The sequence below is a fragment of the Salmo salar genome, chromosome 02 (genome assembly GCF_965601325.2).
Source record: "Salmo salar chromosome 02, fSalSal1, whole genome shotgun sequence".
Lineage (NCBI taxonomy): Eukaryota > Metazoa > Chordata > Actinopteri > Salmoniformes > Salmonidae > Salmo > Salmo salar.
Window position 1 is genome coordinate 59,849,844 of NC_138292.1, and position 21,371 is coordinate 59,871,214.

At 46.1% G+C, this 21,371-nt stretch overlaps 1 protein-coding gene across 4 annotated transcripts; it reads right to left on the bottom strand.

Moving 5' to 3' along the window:
- Positions 1–1,361: 1,361 nt before the first annotated feature.
- On the bottom strand, positions 1,362–20,796 carry slc25a38b (solute carrier family 25 member 38b). 4 transcript variants are annotated; one of them, XM_014174737.3, is made up of 8 exons: positions 20,651–20,796; positions 19,947–20,057; positions 10,383–10,507; positions 6,932–7,016; positions 6,158–6,340; positions 4,793–4,961; positions 4,353–4,516; positions 1,362–4,105 (listed from the first exon to the last, which is right to left on the bottom strand). In XM_014174737.3, exons 2-8 carry the CDS (start codon positions 19,959–19,961, stop codon positions 3,983–3,985), a joined length of 864 nt encoding a protein of 287 aa, XP_014030212.1. In that variant the 5' UTR covers positions 19,962–20,057; positions 20,651–20,796; the 3' UTR covers positions 1,362–3,982. The 4 variants fall into 4 exon arrangements, with proteins under 4 accessions (XP_014030212.1, XP_014030198.1, XP_082821722.1 ...); XM_014174723.3 differs by having other exon boundaries at positions 20,242–20,795; XM_082965596.1 differs by having other exon boundaries at positions 20,237–20,795.
- Between the last annotated feature and the right edge of the window lie 575 nt (positions 20,797–21,371).

Sequence of the window (21,371 nt, forward strand, 5' to 3'; positions counted from 1 at the left end):
CGCATCCACTACAAGACCATGGTGCTTGCCTACGGAGCAGCAAGAGGAACTGCCCCTCCCTACATTCAGGCTATGCTCAAACCCTACACCCCAATCCGAGTATCCCGTTCTGCCACCTCTGGTCTCTTGGCCCTCCCACCCCTATGGGAGGGCAGCTCCCGCTCAGCCCAGTCCAAGCTCTTCTCTGTCCTGGCACCCCAATGATGGAACCAGCTTCCCCCTGAAGCTGGGACAGCTGAGTCCCTGCCCATCTTCCAAAAGCACCTGAAACCCTACCTTTTCAAAGAGTATCAAATAATCCCCTTCCTCACCTCAAGGAAAAGTGTACTTACTCTGCCTGTGATATGTGGTTGCCCCACCTAGCTATCTTAATATGAATGCACTAACTATAAGTCACTCTGGATAAGTGTAAATGTAGGAAGCAATGAGTCACACAATGAGTCTATATCTGATGGCTGATAATCCACTGAAAGACCAGACTTCTCTGTGAACTCCCCTCACTCTTTTGCTACATCATCACTGTCTTTAGTTCCCCTCTCTGTCACTGGTTGACAACCTTACTCTGCTTTTATCGGCCGAGTCGGTTTGCATTATGGATTGGTACTGTACTCACGGGTGTATGTATTTCTCATGGTTATGCATGTTATTTTAACAGGGGCAACTGTAAAAGTGTGAGAGCAAAGATAGTGGATTGGTGTTTCAAGGAAGATCTGTCCTACTTTGCAAGGAATCTGTGCTGTTAGAGAATACTTGCCAAAGAGCTCATTTAAGAATACGTTTACCTGACCTCAGTCTTAGTGACTGTGGCCTTGTGCATATCAGCACGTGTCGATCAACCTCTGATCATGTTCCCCCTCTCCCCACATCAGGGAAAGTCAGCTGTGGGGCCGTGTAGTGCAGTGCCTGTCTCTTCCTCAGGACACATGGGCCCCGGTGTTCTGAGGACATGAGCTGTAGCCTGTCATTGTCTGTTATGTCACTGTGGTGTTGCTTTGGAGAGACCAGCGGGCTATACAACAAATTAGGATCAATGAGTTAGCCAGCTAACTTTGATAAGCAATCAGAAATAACTATTGATCTTCTGGTTCATTATAAAAGCTAAACTTAGAGATGTGTTCATTTGTTGAATCAATTAGATCACGCCCATCTCATGCTTGTTTTAATAAAAAATAAAAGCTTAGACTGTTTAGGCAAGTCAGCTGGTTTTCTCCTTGATCAGCTTTGTAGTAAACCCCCTGGTACTGAGGTTTGAGCCTGAAAATATAGCAGCTCAAGGTGGAGACACCCACAAAGGATGATAACATGATGAACCAATGTTGAGGTTAATCTAGGCAAAGACTGAATTAAATAAACACCAGGAATTGTAAAAAAATGGGGGGAATTTTATTCACTTAAAAACAAAACAGGCGCAGCATCAGTCTGAGCAAACTCACACGCACAGACAAAATATTGACAATAATAACAGACCATATACAGTGTAAAGTCACAATATCAAGGACAATAGTGATGATAATCGGCAAGGCAAAAATGTTACGGCACAGAACAATTTGGTGGTAAGAGTTGTTACTGTGTTACAACAACAAAACACACAGACAAGGGCTGAAGAACTACCAATTCGCAAGAAAAGTTAATCACCCCAGTCCTTTTACCAGCCGCTAAGAGGCTTGAATGAATGAATGAATGAATGAATGAATATGTGTTGAATTCTAAAGTGCATTCACTGACTGGCATTGAGCTAGGGTTAACTCAGTGTTTCCCCTCTCAATGACTCAAACTACACTCAGCGGCCAGTTTATTAGGTACCGTTCATGAATATTGTTCACTCCTACAGACAGTGAGTCACGTGGCCGTGGCTTGCTATACAAAGCAGGCAGACAGGCATCGAGGCATTCAGTTACCAGTTGATTGAACGTTAGAATGAGAAAAACGAGTGACCTATGCAACTTTGAGCGTGGTATGATCGTTGGTGCCAGGCGCGCTGGTTCCAGTATCTCAGAAACGGTCAGCCTCATGGGCTTTTCACGCACGACATCCATTGCTCCATCCAGGCTGATGGTGGTGGTGTCATGGTGTGGGTAAAGTTTTACTGGCGCACGTTGGGTCCCTTGACACCAATTGAGCAAAGTTTCCGCGCCCCAAAGAATTTAGGCTGTTCTGGAAGCAAAGGGGGTCCGACCCGGTACTAGATGGATGTACCTAATAAACTGGCCACAGTGTATATTTAAGCTGTGTCCTTTTTCATGTGTGTGCGTAAAAAGCAAAAACAGTTGGCAAACAGTGATTGTAGTGATGGTATTGAGTGAGTAGCCATGTGCAACTAGTGCACCAATATAGAATGAAGGATTTAAATCAGTTTCTCTCAGCCATCTCTGGTCCTAGAAGCTTCAATAGGGCTCTCTACAGGCTCTATACACTGAGTATTCCAAACATTAAGAAAACCATCCTAATATTGAGTTGCGCTCACTCAGTATATATTTTGAATCTGGACAATACTTTTCAATATAAACACATCTCTTTAAAACTGACATGTTCAAAAATAAAACCCATGACATGGCACACTGGACACTGTGGGTTAGAAAATATACACGTGTATGGGTTTCCAAAAACAAACTACTCAAAATACTGAATACATAGGCCTATTAATTTACAAAACTAATAACAGAGACCATCCAGGACCATGGCTGTGCATCACTGATATGGATTCCTATATTTAGCTGGGTAGTGTACACGTCGCAAAATGTTTTGCATTGAAAAACAAAAACATCTTACGTTTCGTATAGGACAAGATCAGCTAGTCCCTCCGGTTTGCTTTCTTTTTGTGACTACTGAATCCGGCCCATGTAATACAGTGATGCTGAAGCTGCATGTTCATGATAGCGATGTTGACTATTGTCTCACAATGCTACAGCCCAGAGTTGCATTGTCTGGGTTCCAATGGCATTGACTAGAGACAATTATCCATCTATGACTCTGGGATTGACTATCATTACTGGTTAGATAAAGCACATCCGGTCTACAACACTGCAACCAGAATGGAATGCACTAGAAATGTTATCCCAGTTGAATTGGGTATAGAGAACACCCACTGTACACTATTTTAATATGGCTAAGTATGCCAATGCCAAGTTGCTAGTAGCTAATTGTGCAGTTGCAATATCAGCCTAGTCTTTTGCTAGAATGCACAGTAATATTGTCTTGATTGTCCAAGCTAGTAATAAATGTATTAGTCAGTCAGTCAGTCAATAAATATCGTATTTCCTTCAGTCAGTCGACAGGTCACAATAATCACTGTGCTGATAATGTAGTCTGCCGGTCATTTGTAAATATGTTGCATGGTTATGGCACAGGGTTACTTTGTCCAGTCCACTACACTTTTAGCCAGCAGATAACCTCTTGCTGAGGTAACTAAATCAAAGCTGGGAGTGGGAGTGTTAGAGACACCTAGATGTTAGTCGCAGTCATAGACAGTGGGTGACAGTCTCTTGTCACTGGAGTGGTATCCAGAGGTAAACCACAGTAGTCAGTCAGAGGTTCTCCCCCATAAAAATAGAATTAGATCATTCGCTATGGCCTCCCCAGTCTGAGAGGGTCTCCCCCATAGAAATATAATTAACTAGATCCCTATGGTCTCCCCCATAGAAATAGATAGTTATCTATGTTCTCCACACTCAGAGGGGGATCAGTTCAGTTCTCAGCAGTAAGGGAATGTCATTTAAGGTCAGGGTTGACAATGTAAGGACATACAAACATTCACTCTCTCATAAACATCAACATGTAAAACACACACACCTTTCACTCTTCCGTGCCACCAACACCCACCTCTTTTTCTTTCCCCAGCTAGTTGCAGTGATAAACAGTCCCTACACCTCCTCTCTCCCTCCTTCTCATACTCCTCGCTTTCTTCCCCTTCAAACTGCTGCTTTGTATAAAAACAAGTCCCCATGTCATTTTTCCTTTATCAGTTCCTCCCTGTCTCCTCTCCTCAGGACTTGAGTCCCATGCGGGCCATCAGCTGTTCGTAGACGGTCCAGGCCATGGCTGCCATCAGAGTCCTCCTCAGAGAGCGAGGCACAGCCCCACGGAAGAAACCCCTCAGACCATGCTCCTGAAGGAGAGAGAAGAGGAGAGTTCAATCACTGTTCAGTTGGTAAATACATTAGTGTGTGCAAGAAGAGATGTTCAGTCGCTTTTGGAGGAACATTTACGTTCAATAAGAAGTGCTTAAAATCCATAGCTATATCTCATGGATTAAAATACCCTCAGAATGGGAAAAATGGGAAGACCAAGAATGGTACCTTACACACAGGAAATGAATCATGTACTGTATATTTTCATTAAGATTCAGTCCTCACCGTGAAGATGTAGCGAATGGCGTCCTTGGTTGTCCAGTGGGAGGGGCTGACCTGGATGTGAGTCTTGACCACGTCAGCTGGCTGGGTGACCACAGAGGCCAGGACTCCGGCCATCACCCCACAGCCAAAGTTCCCCAACGGGGCATAGGGCGACGAGCTCACCTCTGAGGGAAGAGACCGCACAGAGAATGTCAGACCTACCCAGGCACTAATAGAAAATACATGTCATTATTCTGGATTACTCTTGATTCAGTGCAAGCAATACCCCACATGGCGTTTAATAGCTTTTTACACTAACAGACGCCAACGTAAAGAAATCTTGCTGAAGTAACACACTTGACTATTCAGTGTGTCGGTGTGACATTTTGTGGTCTCTCCCTCTTCCCCTCCTCTCATAAAGACAACTGTATCCTCAGGGCAGGCGAGTGTGTTTCTCTTACCCGGTGGCAGGGACCTCTTGGCCTGGCTGTAGAACATGACGTAGATGCCAGAGAAGGGGGCGTCTCGGAGCAGTGTGGCCGTCAGCCCGGAGAACAGAGCCCTGGGCCCCTCTGTCTCACACACGCTCTTCAGAGCTCCCAGGACGCTCACGTAGTTGTACCGTCCACTCTACGCAACACACACAGTAATACACCCCATTATACACTACAACCACAGTAGATCACATAGTTGTACTGTCCACTCTGGAATACCTACAGATTACCATGAGGGCTGGGGTCGGTTCCATTTCAATTGACTGAATTGAAATGGAACTGACCCCAATGCTGAATACAGCGGAGGCTGCTGAGGGGAGGACGGCTCATAATAATGACCGGAAATGGAGTCAATGGAATGGTATCAACCACATGGTTTTCATCTGTTTGATACCTTCCCATTCGCTGCATTCCGGCCATTATTATGAGCCGTCCTCCCTTCAGCAGCCTCCACTGACTGAATACTAACTCAACAAACAACATTACACACAACAACTAGCAACATTTAAACACTAAACCAGATAGATATCCACCACCACTGGAAACCAACGGAGCACCATTAATAAACAGATGACACATCGTAGTCATACAGATGAAGAAACTAGCAGGCGACATAGTTCCATTAAACATTTGTAGTCGTGACACATCCTCTATGCACAGCTAGATGCTCAGTCCTTATAAAACCAACACGACAGCATTTATTCAAATGCAGATAGAAGCGTTTAGTTCCCAAGGCAATCAGCTCTCCCGTCAGATAACCTCTCTCTCTCTCTCTCTCTGCTCCTTCTCTCCTCTCTTTTCCCTTTATCTCCCCCCTCTCTCTCTCTGCGGTAGCAGGCTGCTAATTCTACCATCATCCTCCCTCTAATGCTACCTTACATCTCCAGCCCACAGACACCAGAAATATCCCAGCCTATCTGTTAGTGCTTGTTCTATGCTATTACTGATCCACCAACTCCTCCCCTTCCTCCTTTGTTTACTTCCTGACTTCATTCTTCCTTTCCTCTCACACACACACATTCTGATTCTGAACCATTCCTCATTGTAATTCATACATCCTTCCACCCCTTTTTCCCCCATCCGTTCATGCTCATCTTCCTCCTAATCCATCCTAAACATACATGGCTGTAGCAACCCTCACCTCATCCTTGCTCCTCTCCCTCCACCTCCTCTCCATCCTATACCATTGTCTTAAAGTCTTTTTCCATCCTCATATAGCTGTAACAACCTCTCTCCCACTCAACCATGCCTTAATCCCAGCTCCTTCCCCTCCATCGCTCCATCTTTTATTTTAGTCCATCCCCATTCACAACACCGAGAAGAAGCTCTCACCTCAAAGCGTGTCTTGATGACGGTGACAGGCAGCATGCAGACCCCAGCCACGGCCCTGGCCCCGGCCCCCAGCAGCACAGCCTCCCCAGCGTTAGGGGCCCGGCCCTCCTGGAAGTAGTGCTGCTTCAGTGAGTAGAAGGTAGAGAAGTAGATCCCTACGCCTGGGATACAGCGCACAAACGACTGGGGAGAGAGAGAATGAGTGTGAGGGGAGAGAGTGTGGGGAGAGAGAGAGGTCAAGATTTAGATTGTAGCTGAATCCTTCTTGAAGGTAGAAACAATGGCGAAGTGGATAAAGATGTCGGAATTCAGATATGACATCCACAGATTTTTTAAACAACGGAGAACGACATGGTTCAACGGCAATAAATCAGCACAATCAACTTTTTGGGGTTTTCAAATTGCTGCCGTCTTCAAGCTAGAATTGGAATCATGTACACTGTGCTAATGAGGACATGATAAAAGCGTCAAGGAGAGCAATGAATAATTTGGTGAAATGCGCAAACGAGGCATTTGTGATAAGTACATGGGGCCGCCATCTTTATGCACCTCTGCTATTGTACACACAAAAGAAAACAGTTGTTGTAAAGAAAAAAAGTCCTGTCGTTTTTGGAGAGCGACGTGATCTACTAAGAAAGTCTGGTTCTTAAAAAAAAAGATTCACTAAACCAAAGTGATACACTAAGCCGGACTTCGTACACAGACTGTGTTAAAACAGGGAAAGTAAACCACAAGATGAACAGGGAAGCAAGACTGCTTCGATTAGACTCTCACCGGTGACACTCCCTTCCACAGGCCCAGGAAGCTCTCTGTCTGAACGACCTGGACAAGCACCGTCATCATCCCCACCTTAGGAGCTCTGAGACAGGAGATAAATACATGGTTAAACACACACACACACACACACACACACACACACACACACACACACACACACACACACACACACACACACACACACACACACACACACCATTAAGTTAAGAGACTGGATACTTGAAAATAAGCAAAAGTCTACAAAGACAGATTCACCTGTGGATATGTTCCCAACACGTCTTCGGGGGTCAATTCTAGTGAGGAGTCGTTAGCATGGAAGTGTGTCTAATTAGTATATATGGGTCAAATGAGGGGATTCAAACTGTCTGAATGCTACTGAAGAGGGATTCTACACTGCAGTGTGTGTGTGTTTGTATCAGTGTTTATGCAAGTATACATGTACATGCAAGTATACATATACCCAAAATTACCTACACGTCTAACTCATACCGAAGCAATTTTGCCAATGTCTGTAATTTTCGAGGATTACACAATGTTCCTGTGTGCATTAAACAATTGCCTACGGAGCGGCACAGCATATAGGAAAGCAAAACGGCATAGAGAAAGGCATCACGCTCCAGGAGCTCAACACTTTCATCTATGCCGTTTCATTCGAGCCAATCAGAGCCGTGTTCTATCCCAAGCTTCCAACACCAATCGTTGGCAGTTCTCCCAAGTGATGTTGCGAGTGGCCTCGTTCATTGGTGATGTTGCGAGTAGCCTTGTTCAAATGAACGGAGACAAACAAACTGCCGTCCCAGAAATCCAAGAACAATCGCTGCCAAAGAAGGATGCTGTGTCAGTTGTTTGGGACTATTTTGGTTTTCAACCTAGTGACATTGAGCAGTGAGGCGATGTGCTTTAGCTGTCGCACAACTACAGCAACCACGAGGTAACACCAAAAACTGTTTCCACCATTTGGAACACAGACAGGTAATACAGCATGACGAATGCATGGCGAAGAAGAATTAGGCAGAGGCCAACAAGCGTCATGACTAGGGCTGTCATTAAATGTTGTCAGCAGGTGATTATCATGCAAATAGCTAACGGTAATTGACTGACTAACGGTAATTGACTGATAATTAACATAAACGTGTTGAGCATTTCTGGCTACCACACATAGCCTACAAGCCACTGATGCAGACCTTTGGAACATCTACATTTTAAAAATCCAATAAATCCATTTAATATTGCATTCAGCACTACAATCAATCCATTATTTATTTTAGGCAGGTCTAAAGAAACATGATGTGAAGAAAATGTAGCCTATTTAAGAAGAACAGAGTACCAGCCATTAGCAAGTTTAGTAAGCTATCAGCGGCATCAGAGTGCAGAGCCTAGTTACCGTGACTCAACGGTCACGTGGAATTTGACAGCGGTCATGACTGCCGGTGTGTTGGTAATATGGTCACTGTAACAGCCCTAGTCATGACAAGAGCAGTGCCCAGGGACAACAACACGGAATCGTTTGCACACGCAACTGACTATGCAACACACTAACCGATGGAATGAAATGACAGATGGCATAACGTACCACATCGCAAAAGAAGATGGTTCACAATCTGGACAAGAAATACAAAATATACGAGAAATATCATGCCAAAATAGCATTGGAGCTGAAACCGGTGCAGTGCACTATTTCGCAACAACAACTGATACAGTTGAAGTCGGAAGTTCACATACACCTTAGCCAAATACATTTAAACTCAGTTTTTCACAATTCCTGATATTTAATCCTAGTAAACATTCCCTGTCTTAGGTCAGTTCGGGTCACCACTTTATTTTAAGAATGTGAAATGTCACAATAATAGTAGAGAGCATGATTTATTTCAGCTTTCATTTCTTTCATCACATTCCCAGTGGGTCAAACGTTTTGGGTAGCCTTCCACAAGCTTTCCACAATAGGTTGGGTGAATTTTGGCCCATTCCTCCTGACAGAGCTGGTGTAACTGAGTCAAGTTTGTAGGCCTTCTTGCTCGCACACGCTTTTTCAGTTCTGCCCACAAATTTCTATAGGATTGAGGGCAGTGCTTTGTGATGGCCACTCCAATACCTTGACTTCGTTGTCCTTAAGCCAATTTGCCACAACTTTGGAAGTATGCTTGGGGTCATTGTCCATTTGGAAGACCCACTTGCGACCAAGCTTTAACTTCCTGACTGATGTCTTGAGATGTAGCTTCAATATATCCACATAATTTTCCTTCCTCATGACGCCATCTATTTTGTGAAGTGCACCAGTCCATTCTGCAGCAAAGCACCCCCACAACATGATGCTGCCACCCCCGTGCTTCACGGTTGGGATGGTGTTCTTCAGCTTGCAAGCCTCTCCCTTTTTCCTCCAAACATAACAATGGTCATTATGGCCAAACAGTTCTATTTTTGCTTCATCAGACCAGAGGACATTTCACCAAAAAGTACGATCTTTGTCCCCATGTGCAGTTGTAAACCGTAGTCTGGCTTTTTTATGACGGTTTTGGAGCAGTGGCTTCTTCCTTGCTGAGCGGTCTTTTCTGGTTATGTCGATATAGGACTTGTTTTACTGTGGATATAGATACTTTTGTACCTGTTTCCTCCAGCATCTTCACAAGGTTCTTTGATGTTGTTCTGGGATTGATTTGCACTTTTTGCACCAAAGTACGTTCATCTGTAGGCGACAGAGCGCTTCTCCTTCCTGAGCGGTATGGCGGCTGCATGGTCCCATGGTGTTTATACTTGCGTACTATTGTTTGTACAGATGAACGTGGTACCTTCAGGCATTTGGAAATTGCTCCCAATGATGAACCAGACTTGTGGAGGTCTACAAGCAAAGAGGCACTGAGTTTGAAGGTAGGCCTTGAAATGCATCCACAGGTACACCTCCAATTGACTCAAATGATGTCAAGTTTTAAATGACTCCAACCTAAGTGTATGTAAACTTCCAACTTCAACTGTATGTGATACAGTAGAACGGTGAAGCCCTACATGTCATTGAGACTGCACTACATTGAAGATGAAGCTGCGCAGCAGGTGCTTGTAGACTGCCTACTTTGCAGTCTAAAAGTCCATTGTGTTTTGAGCAAATAACATGCTGCAATTACCAAACACCAGTAGACTAATGGAGTTTTAAATACTATTACATATGAAATCAGTCTCATGTCTTTATAAGAAATAAATGCATAACTAAATGAATGTTTAAAACACAGGTCTCTTTCTGTAGCAGCGTTACGTCATCTTTTAAACGCTGGATCACCTGGTAACCAAATAACTTAATAATAATATATTACGGCCATTTCTTTGACACAGTGTAAATAGGGTGCAAATGGAGAGGAACTGTGCACCTCCCCAAATAATAATTTAAATCGGCCAAACAAATGTGTCAATTTATTGGTGATATGGATTTTTGTCCGTATTGCCGAGCTCCACTACATACCCAGGCTTCATGTTGTTCTTCAGGGTCTGCAGGCGCGTCTTGACCAGGTCCAGAGGCTGGAAGAGCAGCGTGGAGCAGGTGCCGCTCAGGGAGCCACACATGAAGGCCTTGAGAGCTGGATGCGCCTGGGGGGGGGGGGCATGGAGAGAGAGCGAGATGGGAGGAGAGAAGAAGGTGAGGAAAAAAAAAAGAGGTTGAGGGATAAGCACACTTCCACATGTCGTTTTATGTGAGACTGATGCTACATGCACGGGCATGCAGGAAGGCAATACAGCTTACACCGCACATTCTGTTTGTGAAAACACAAAAGATCCCCTAAAAGGCTACGCACAGTACGGAAACATGTTCATGATGTATGCACAAGTACACACAGTAACAACAAATTGCAACGACAGCCACAGAACACAGGCGAGCGCCCACACAACCAGTGGTGATGGAGATGCGTGCAGACAGTCGACACACAAACAGAGGAGCTGTCACGGCGAATCACATGGAGACTCAGCGTTATCATTATTCACAAGTCTGACGGACAAATTCGGAGGGGGGGGGGGGGGATGTACACAGACAAATGCTAAATATAGCTAGAGACGGTGGGATAAATGGGACACACACTGATAAATACCAACACACACACACACACAGGCGCACGTACGTACATACATACACACACCATTGCACTGCACACTCCCCTTATCCATTTGGATAAAAGGAATGCATATGTGAGGATGCTGTTCATGGACTACAGCTCATCCTCATACATACTATAGTGTCCGATAAGCTCATTACAAAGCTCACAACCCTGGGTCTGAACTCCTTCCTATGCAACTGGGTCCTGGACTTCCTGAAGGGCCACCCCCAGGTGGTGAAGGTAGGTAGGAAACATTACGTGCTCGACACTGATTCTCAACACGGGGGCCCCACAAGGGTGTGTCCTCAGTCCCCTCCTGTCTACCCACAACTGCATGGCCTCACACAGTTCCAACTCCATCAAGTTCGCTGACGACGCGACAGCAGTATGCCTGATTACCAACAACGATGACATGGCCTACAGGGAGAAGGTAGGCACTGACGGCGTGGTGCCAGGTAAGCAACCTCTCCCTCAACGTCAGCAAAACAAAGGAGCTGATTGTGGACTTCAGGAGGAACCAGGCTGGACACAGCCTCATCAACGGGGCCACCGTGGAGACGGTCAATAACTTCAAATTCCTCGGTGTACAAATCACACGGCCACCATGGTGAAGGCGGCACAACACTTCAGGATTCTGAAGAAATTCGGCCTCTCCCAGAGGGCCCTCACAGTGTTCTACAGGAGCACCATCGAGAGCATACTGTCGGACTACATCACAGCCTGGTATGGCAAGTCCACCTCCTCTGACCATAATGCACTTCAGAGGGTGATACGTGCAGCCAAACGCACCAGTGGGTGCACACGGTCTGCCCTCCAGGACATCTACAACACTAGGTGTTGCAGAAAAGCCAAGAAGATCATCGGGGACCTCAGCCACCCAAGCCACGACCTGTTCTCCCCACTTCCATGGGCAGTACAGGAGCATCATGGCGAAAACTGGAAGACTGGCCAATAGTTTCTACCTCCAGACCATCAGGCTGTTGAATAGCCACCACTAGTCAGCTACCTACTACCCCCTCCCCCCTGCTGCTCCCCCTATGGACAGCCCCCCCATCCCCTCAACTGACTTACTCTGCCCCCACCCCAATGACACTCATCACTGTTGCAGTTGTTAATATGTATATTCTTAATATTTCTATTGTTTTATTTAACTTGGTCCCCACACCCCGTCTTTAGTCAGCCTGCTACTCCCCCTATGTTCACCCCCACCAACAGTCTTTATTCTGCCTGCTACTCCCCCTATGTTCACCCCCACCAACAGTCTTTATTCTGCCTGCTACTCCCCCTATGTTCACCCCCACCAACAGTCTTTATTCTGCCTGCTACTCCCCCTGTTCACCCCCACCAACAGTCTTTATTCTGCCTGCTACTCCCTATGTTCACCCCCACCAACAGTCTTTATTCTGCCTGCTACTCCCCCTATGTTCACCCCCACCAACAGTCTTTATTCTGCCTGCTACTCCCCCTGTTCACCCCCACCAACAGTCTTTATTCTGCCTGCTACTCCCCATGTTCACCCCCACCAACAGTCTTTATTCTGCCTGCTACTCCCCCTATGTTCACCCCCTCCAACAGTCTTTATTCTGCCTGCTACTCCATCTATGTTCACCCCCTCCAACAGTCTTTATTCTGCCTGCTACTCCACCTATGTTCACCCCCCAACCATCTTTATTCTGCCTGCTACTCCACCTATGTTCACCCCCTCCAACAGTCTTTATTCTGCCTGCTACTCCACCTATGTTCACCCCCCAACCATCTTTATTCTGCCTGCTACTCCACCTATGTTCACCCCCAACAGTCTTTATTCTGCCTGCTACTCCACCTATGTTCACCCCCCCAACCATCTTTATTCTGCCTGCTACTCCACCTATGTTCACCCCCCCAACCATCTTTATTCTGCCTGCTACTCCACCTATGTTCACCCCACCAACAGTCTTTATTCTGCCTGCTACTCCACCTATGTTCACCCCCCCAACCATCTTTATTCTGCCTGCTACTCCACCTATGTTCACCCCCCCAACCATCTTTATTCTGCCTGCTACTCCACCTATGTTCAACCCCCCAACCATCTTTATTCTGCCTGCTACTCCACCTATGTTCACCCCCAACAGTCTTTATTCTGCCTGCTACTCCACCTATGTTCACCCCCCCAACCATCTTTATTCTGCCTGCTACTCCACCTGTTCACCCCCAACCGTCTTTATTCTGCCTGCTACTCCACCTATGTTCACCCCCCCAACCATCTTTATTCTGCCTGCTACTCCACCTATGTTCACCCCCCCAACCATCTTTATTCTGCCTGCTACTCCACCTATGTTCAACCCTCCAACCATCTTTATTCTGCCTGCTACTCCACCTGTTCACCCTCACCCCTCCAACAGTCTTTATTCTGCCTGCTACTCCACCTGTTCACCCCCACCCCACCAACAGTCTTTATTCTGCCTGCTACTCCATCTATGTTCACCCCCACCCCCTCCAACAGTCTTTATTCTGCCTGCTACTCCACCTATGTTCACCCCCCAACCATATTTATTCTGCCTGCTACTCCACCTATGTTCACCCCCAACAGTCTTTATTCTGCCTGCTACTCCACCTATGTTCACCCCCCCAACCATCTTTATTCTGCCTGCTACTCCACCTATGTTCACCCCCCCAACCATCTTTATTCTGCCTGCTACTCCACCTATGTTCAACCCTCCAACCATCTTTATTCTGCCTGCTACTCCACCTATGTTCACCCCCACCCCACCAACAGTCTTTATTCTGCCTGCTACTCCACCTATGTTCACCCCCCCCCAACCATCTTTATTCTGCCTGCTACTCCACCTATGTTCACCCCCAACAGTCTTTATTCTGCCTGCTACTCCACCTGTTCACCCCCAACAGTCTTTATTCTGCCTGCTACTCCACCTGTTCACCCCCAACAGTCTTTATTCTGCCTGCTACTCCACCTATGTTCACCCCCCCCCAACCATCTTTATTCTGCCTGCTACTCCACCTATGTTCACCCCCCCCCAACCATCTTTATTCTGCCTGCTACTCCACCTATGTTCACCCCCAACAGTCTTTATTCTGCCTGCTACTCCACCTATGTTCACCCCCCCAACCATCTTTAGTCTGCCTGCTACTCCACCTATGTTCACCCCCCCAACCATCTTTATTCTGCCTGCTACTCCACCTATGTTCACCCCCAACCGTCTTTATTCTGCCTGCTACTCCACCTATGTTCACCCCCCCAACCGTCTTTATTCTGCCTGCTACTCCACCTATGTTCACCCCCCCAACCGTCTTTATTCTGCCTGCTACTCCACCTGTTCACCCCCAACCGTCTTTATTCTGCCTGCTACTCCACCTATGTTCACCCCCTCCAACAGTCTTTATTCTGCCTGCTACTCCACCTATGTTCACCCCCCAACCATCTTTATTCTGCCTGCTACTCCACCTATGTTCACCCCCTCCAACAGTCTTTATTCTGCCTGCTACTCCACCTATGTTCACCCCCCAACCATCTTTATTCTGCCTGCTACTCCACCTATGTTCACCCCCTCCAACAGTCTTTATTCTGCCTGCTACTCCACCTATGTTCACCCCCAACAGTCTTTATTCTGCCTGCTACTCCACCTATGTTCACCCCCAACAGTCTTTATTCTGCCTGCTACTCCACCTATGTTCACCCCCCCAACCATCTTTATTCTGCCTGCTACTCCACCTATGTTCACCCCCCCAACCATCTTTATTCTGCCTGCTACTCCACCTATGTTCACCCCACCAACAGTCTTTATTCTGCCTGCTACTCCACCTATGTTCACCCCCCCAACCATCTTTATTCTGCCTGCTACTCCACCTATGTTCACCCCCCCAACCATCTTTATTCTGCCTGCTACTCCACCTATGTTCAACCCCCCAACCATCTTTATTCTGCCTGCTACTCCACCTATGTTCACCCCCCCAACCATCTTTATTCTGCCTGCTACTCCACCTATGTTCACCCCCCCAACCATCTTTATTCTGCCTGCTACTCCACCTATGTTCACCCCCCCAACCATCTTTATTCTGCCTGCTACTCCACCTATGTTCACCCCCCCAACCATCTTTATTCTGCCTGCTACTCCACCTATGTTCAACCCTCCAACCATCTTTATTCTGCCTGCTACTCCACCTGTTCACCCCCACCCCACCAACAGTCTTTATTCTGCCTGCTACTCCATCTATGTTCACCCCCACCCCCTCCAACAGTCTTTATTCTGCCTGCTACTCCACCTATGTTCACCCCCCAACCATCTTTATTCTGCCTGCTACTCCACCTATGTTCACCCCCAACAGTCTTTATTCTGCCTGCTACTCCACCTATGTTCACCCCCCCAACCATCTTTATTCTGCCTGCTACTCCACCTATGTTCACCCCCCCAACCATCTTTATTCTGCCTGCTACTCCACCTATGTTCACCCCCCCAACCATCTTTATTCTGCCTGCTACTCCACCTATGTTCAACCCTCCAACCATCTTTATTCTGCCTGCTACTCCACCTATGTTCACCCCCACCCCACCAACAGTCTTTATTCTGCCTGCTACTCCACCTATGTTCACCCCCCCCAACCATCTTTATTCTGCCTGCTACTCCACCTATGTTCACCCCCAACAGTCTTTATTCTGCCTGCTACTCCACCTGTTCACCCCCAACAGTCTTTATTCTGCCTGCTACTCCACCTATGTTCACCCCCCCCAACCATCTTTATTCTGCCTGCTACTCCACCTATGTTCACCCCCCCCAACCATCTTTATTCTGCCTGCTACTCCACCTATGTTCACCCCCCCCCAACCATCTTTATTCTGCCTGCTACTCCACCTATGTTCACCCCCAACAGTCTTTATTCTGCCTGCTACTCCACCTATGTTCACCCCCCCAACCATCTTTATTCTGCCTGCTACTCCACCTATGTTCACCCCCCCAACCATCTTTATTCTGCCTGCTACTCCACCTATGTTCACCCCCAACCGTCTTTATTCTGCCTGCTACTCCACCTATGTTCACCCCCAACCGTCTTTATTCTGCCTGCTACTCCACCTATGTTCACCCCCCCAACCGTCTTTATTTTGCCTGCTACTCCACCTGTTCACCCCCAACCGTCTTTATTCTGCCTGCTACTCCACCTATGTTCACCCCCTCCAACAGTCTTTATTCTGCCTGCTACTCCACCTATGTTCACCCCCCAACCATCTTTATTCTGCCTGCTACTCCACCTATGTTCACCCCCTCCAACAGTCTTTATTCTGCCTGCTACTCCACCTATGTTCACCCCCTCCAACAGTCTTTATTCTGCCTGCTACTCCACCTATGTTCACCCCCTCCAACAGTCTTTATTCTGCCTGCTACTCCACCTATGTTCACCCCCAACAGTCTTTATTCTGCCTGCTACTCCACCTATGTTCACCCCCAACAGTCTTTATTCTGCCTGCTACTCCACCTATGTTCACCCCCAACAGTCTTTATTCTGCCTGCTACTCCACCTATGTTCACCCCCCCAACCATCTTTATTCTGCCTGCTACTCCACCTATGTTCACCCCCCCAACCATCTTTATTCTGCCTGCTACTCCACCTATGTTCACCCCACCAACAGTCTTTATTCTGCCTGCTACTCCACCTATGTTCACCCCCCCAACCATCTTTATTCTGCCTGCTACTCCACCTATGTTCACCCCCCCAACCATCTTTATTCTGCCTGCTACTCCACCTGTTCACCCCCAACCGTCTTTATTCTGCCTGCTACTCCACCTATGTTCACCCCCCCAACCATCTTTATTCTGCCTGCTACTCCACCTATGTTCACCCCCCCAACCATCTTTATTCTGCCTGCTACTCCACCTATGTTCAACCCTCCAACCATCTTTATTCTGCCTGCTACTCCACCTGTTCACCCCCACCCCACCAACAGTCTTTATTCTGCCTGCTACTCCATCTATGTTCACCCCCACCCCCTCCAACAGTCTTTATTCTGCCTGCTACTCCACCTATGTTCACCCCCCAACCATATTTATTCTGCCTGCTACTCCACCTATGTTCACCCCCAACAGTCTTTATTCTGCCTGCTACTCCACCTATGTTCACCCCCCCAACCATCTTTATTCTGCCTGCTACTCCACCTATGTTCACCCCCCCAACCATCTTTATTCTGCCTGCTACTCCACCTATGTTCAACCCTCCAACCATCTTTATTCTGCCTGCTACTCCACCTATGTTCACCCCCACCCCACCAACAGTCTTTATTCTGCCTGCTACTCCACCTATGTTCACCCCCCCCAACCATCTTTATTCTGCCTGCTACTCCACCTATGTTCACCCCCAACAGTCTTTATTCTGCCTGCTACTCCACCTGTTCACCCCCAACAGTCTTTATTCTGCCTGCTACTCCACCTGTTCACCCCCAACAGTCTTTATTCTGCCTGCTACTCCACCTATGTTCACCCCCCCCAACCATCTTTATTCTGCCTGCTACTCCACCTATGTTCACCCCCAACAGTCTTTATTCTGCCTGCTACTCCACCTATGTTCACCCCCCAACCATCTTTAGTCTGCCTGCTACTCCACCTATGTTCACCCCCCCAACCATCTTTATTCTGCCTGCTACTCCACCTATGTTCACCCCCAACCGTCTTTATTCTGCCTGCTACTCCACCTATGTTCACCCCCAACCGTCTTTATTCTGCCTGCTACTCCACCTATGTTCACCCCCCCAACCATCTTTATTCTGCCTGCTACTCCACCTGTTCACCCCCCCAACCGTCTTTATTCTGCCTGCTACTCCACCTATGTTCACCCCCAACCGTCTTTATTCTGCCTGCTACTCCACCTATGTTCACCCCCAACCGTCTTTATTCTGCCTGCTACTCCACCTATGTTCACCCCAAACAGTCTTTATTCTGCCTGCTACTCCACCTATGTTCACCCCCACCCCCTCCAACAGTCTTTATTCTGCCTCAATGAACATGTATTCATTCATCAATGCTACAGTTATGTATATAGTGCTATTTCTATTGTTGTTTTTATGAACATTTTCATTGTTTTATTTCACTTAGTCCTGCAACAGATGTTCACTGTACCATCCAATTACACCTGCAACCCTGTACATGTGAATTTTAAAACACTCAATCTGAAACACACATGGACACACAAACATATATACGCACGCACACTCACAGATGACACACACACAAAGACAGATGCTGACAGGCGTATGATGCCGGATCTCAAATACTGTAATCATGGTGATTAACAATTATTTTTAAAAGCATGTAGACACAAATGCACAGCAGCAAAGCATGAAAACACATCCACACTGGCACTTGACAGTAACACACACACGCCACTGGCTATCCTCCCTACCTTTCCCAAGATGCTTGAGGGTTTGCCTCCTTGAGAATCCTGTTTCTGTTGCATGTCTCCCTCTTTCACCTCTCTCTCTCTGTGCTGCTGCTACGAACAGCATATTACAAAATAAGCCATCTCCATCTCTCGCTTCCCTCTCTCTCTCTCGATCTAACACACAATGGTTTTCTCCTGCTACCTCTCTTCTCACCCCCACCCCAGCTTCATCCACATGCTTCTATTGGTCTCACTCTCGTTGATTCGCACATACACACACATATACACAACAGAATTGCGCTGCTCTCTCTCCTCCCCTCTAAATCTCTCTCTGACAAATTTTGTCTCTATGAAATGCGATGTATGAGTCATGCAGTGGCTGTGTCGCTGTGTGTGATTTAGACTGTGTGTGTCTGTCTTTCTGTGTGTGTGTGACACTAAATATGGGTCACTGAGAATTGGATGGTGGTTGGAGTCTGTTTATGCAAATGAATGTGTGACTTTCAGCCTGTGTGCACTACACTGTCTTCCCCAGGCCAGGATGACATAACCAATGTAAAATTTGTGTAGTAGATTATTACAATGTTTGCACAGAAAATACAACTTTCTCTATGGCAGCCTCCTTTACGCCGACGTCACAGGCTTAGTCTCACAACCCATTATTCTCAACATTACAACAAAAATATGTCCTATTTTTCTAAAGAATGCCATGGCAACAGACAACAATGACCAATGAGGGGCTGCCTGTAGAACATAAAAGGGTGTTGGGCCTCACCTCCATGCACTTTGGTAGATTTCAACTCCTTACTTCTGGAGAATATAGTCAAATCCTGCCCATGACCCCAGGTATTCAAACCAAATCTTTGCAGAAAACGAATTTACTTGAAAAACAGTGCAGATGCAAAGTTTGCTAACAGAATAACAGTTTGTGCCATCATTCTGTTACCAAACTTTGCATCTGCAATGTTCAAGTAAATGTGTTTTAGTAAAATGTTGTGGAAATTGTTAAAAGTAGTCCTTGTGTACTGAGATGTACGGTTTGTTTAACTTTGCAACCATTGGTTTTTATTTGACATACATTTTAAAGCTGCAATATGTAACTTTTTGGGTGAAGACCAAATTCACAGAAATTGATTTATAGATCTGTCATTCTCATTGAAAGCAAGTCTAAGAAGTAGATATGCTCTATGTGCCTTATTTCTATGCTTCCTGTTCCTAAATTTCGTTTTTTCTTCCTACTTTTTTACACCAACTACAAACATCAGATAAAATATATATTTTTGGTTATGGAAAAAACATTTCACAGGGGTTTATATGGTAAAAAAAAAATAATAATAAAATAAATAAAACGATTCCCTACACGTTTGTCATATAAACTGAAATTAGGCGAACTATTTGATTTTTAGCAACCAGGAAATGGCGGGACGTTTTCTGCATAGTGTGTCTTTAAAGTGAATATTCTGAGACTCGGTATCACTGTCAGTCAGGTTAGTTCGCTTGTATAGAAACAAAGACAATGCCCGTGGACTACATAGTGTTCATCTATACATGTGTAGCTAACATTACTAACTTACCAGTGCCAACTCCATCGTTGATGCTGATGCAGTGGATGAATCCTGAAGAAGCGATTCGAGCGCCTCCTTCCCTTCACTTGCCGTCGTGTCGCTGTTTGTTTACAGCCCCAACTATAGTGAGAGGGTGAATAGCTATACCAATTACATACGCATGTTTTGCAAAGACTCGCTACAGCCATTAAACTATAAAAAGGGCTTACACCAGGTCCAACTGAATACAGAAGTTAGCTAACCTTACCTCTAACTATTGAAAAGGTGGTCAAATGACATACACACGGCACATAACATACCTTACCTGGCTTTGACGTTTGTTAGGGACCGATGACTTGATTCAGTTGAAAGACAGTCATTTTGCCGGTGACAGGCTACAAGAAACAAGTCACCACACCAGCTAGCGAACTGTTAGCTGAACAAAAAGCTAGCTAACTTGTAAGCGCGAACCTTTTGAGTAATACTATAATGGTGTTTAGCTAAAAGAAATACTCCGTTTACTCGTTAGGTAGCTAGCAAACTGTCTCACCAAAATGAAGCAAGCTAGCTAGCTGTACTGACTTTGCTAATGTAATGCTAGCAAAAGTAGTTGGCTGGCTTTGTACTAAAACATTTGACTGCTCACAGATACCAAATTGTAGCCATCTTCTAGCTAGTAAGATATAATTCACTAGATTTAACATGTAGACCACTATGCAGTTGTTGCCATGCACCTTGTTTCTTGTCGGCGTCGGGAAATGTCAAACCTGTAACGTTAGTGCGAGATGCGCCAAGTCCCTCCTCTCTACCCGGTACCAGTCGGGGCCAACTGGTTGTGAACCGGTTTCATCTCGCTTTCCACTGCAAAATTTACAGTGGGAGGGAAGCATAGGCAATATTTCTAGTTCTACTCTTTGAACCGTCTGGTGGTGTACTTGAGGACTGCATGTGTGTAAATACAGTAGCTAATTTGTGGTATCGCACCATTGTATTAACCTCCTGCTGTGTTCTGGTCGAATTGGACAGATTTACACATTTTCTCTCTGAAAAATGTAGTTCATTAATCTGATTGTCACAAGGTTCCATGACGTTGTCCGCACAGGGCATCTGAACACACAAAATACATTTAGATGATTTTCATAAAATGTTGGGTGTTTTATTTAACTTTTGTACAGCTGTGGTGTTCCCGGTCATTAGAAATGAATGGGTGAGACTACAATTAGTGTATAAAATTGAGTTCAGGCACATGCCCTTTCATCAGAGGGACACACTTCCTCTCCCAGACCCCCACATGCATGTGTGTTTGAGCACACACACGCACCTCAACTCCCCCTCTTGGCTTCCATGGCAACCCCCACAGGAACCTTTCCCCAATAGAATCTTTCCCCCACGGGAACCACACCTGTCGGCATTCTCACAAACAATCGCAACATTGTTTCAATAATATATAGAACT

What these genes read in the sequence shown, in the direction of transcription:
- slc25a38b (XM_014174716.3), bottom strand. Translation starts at nt 18,447, where the DNA reads ATGCAACAGAAACAGGATTCTCAAGGAGGCAAACCCTCAAGCATCTTG. An exon ending in AAGAACAACATGAAGCCTGG is followed by an intron (nt 7,017 to 10,382) that starts GTATGTAGTGGA and finishes CTCCTGTCTCAG; the next exon opens with AGCTCCTAAGGTGGGGATGA. An exon ending in CCATTCGCTACATCTTCACG is followed by an intron (nt 4,106 to 4,352) that starts GTGAGGACTGAA and finishes TCTCTCCTTCAG; the next exon opens with GAGCATGGTCTGAGGGGTTT.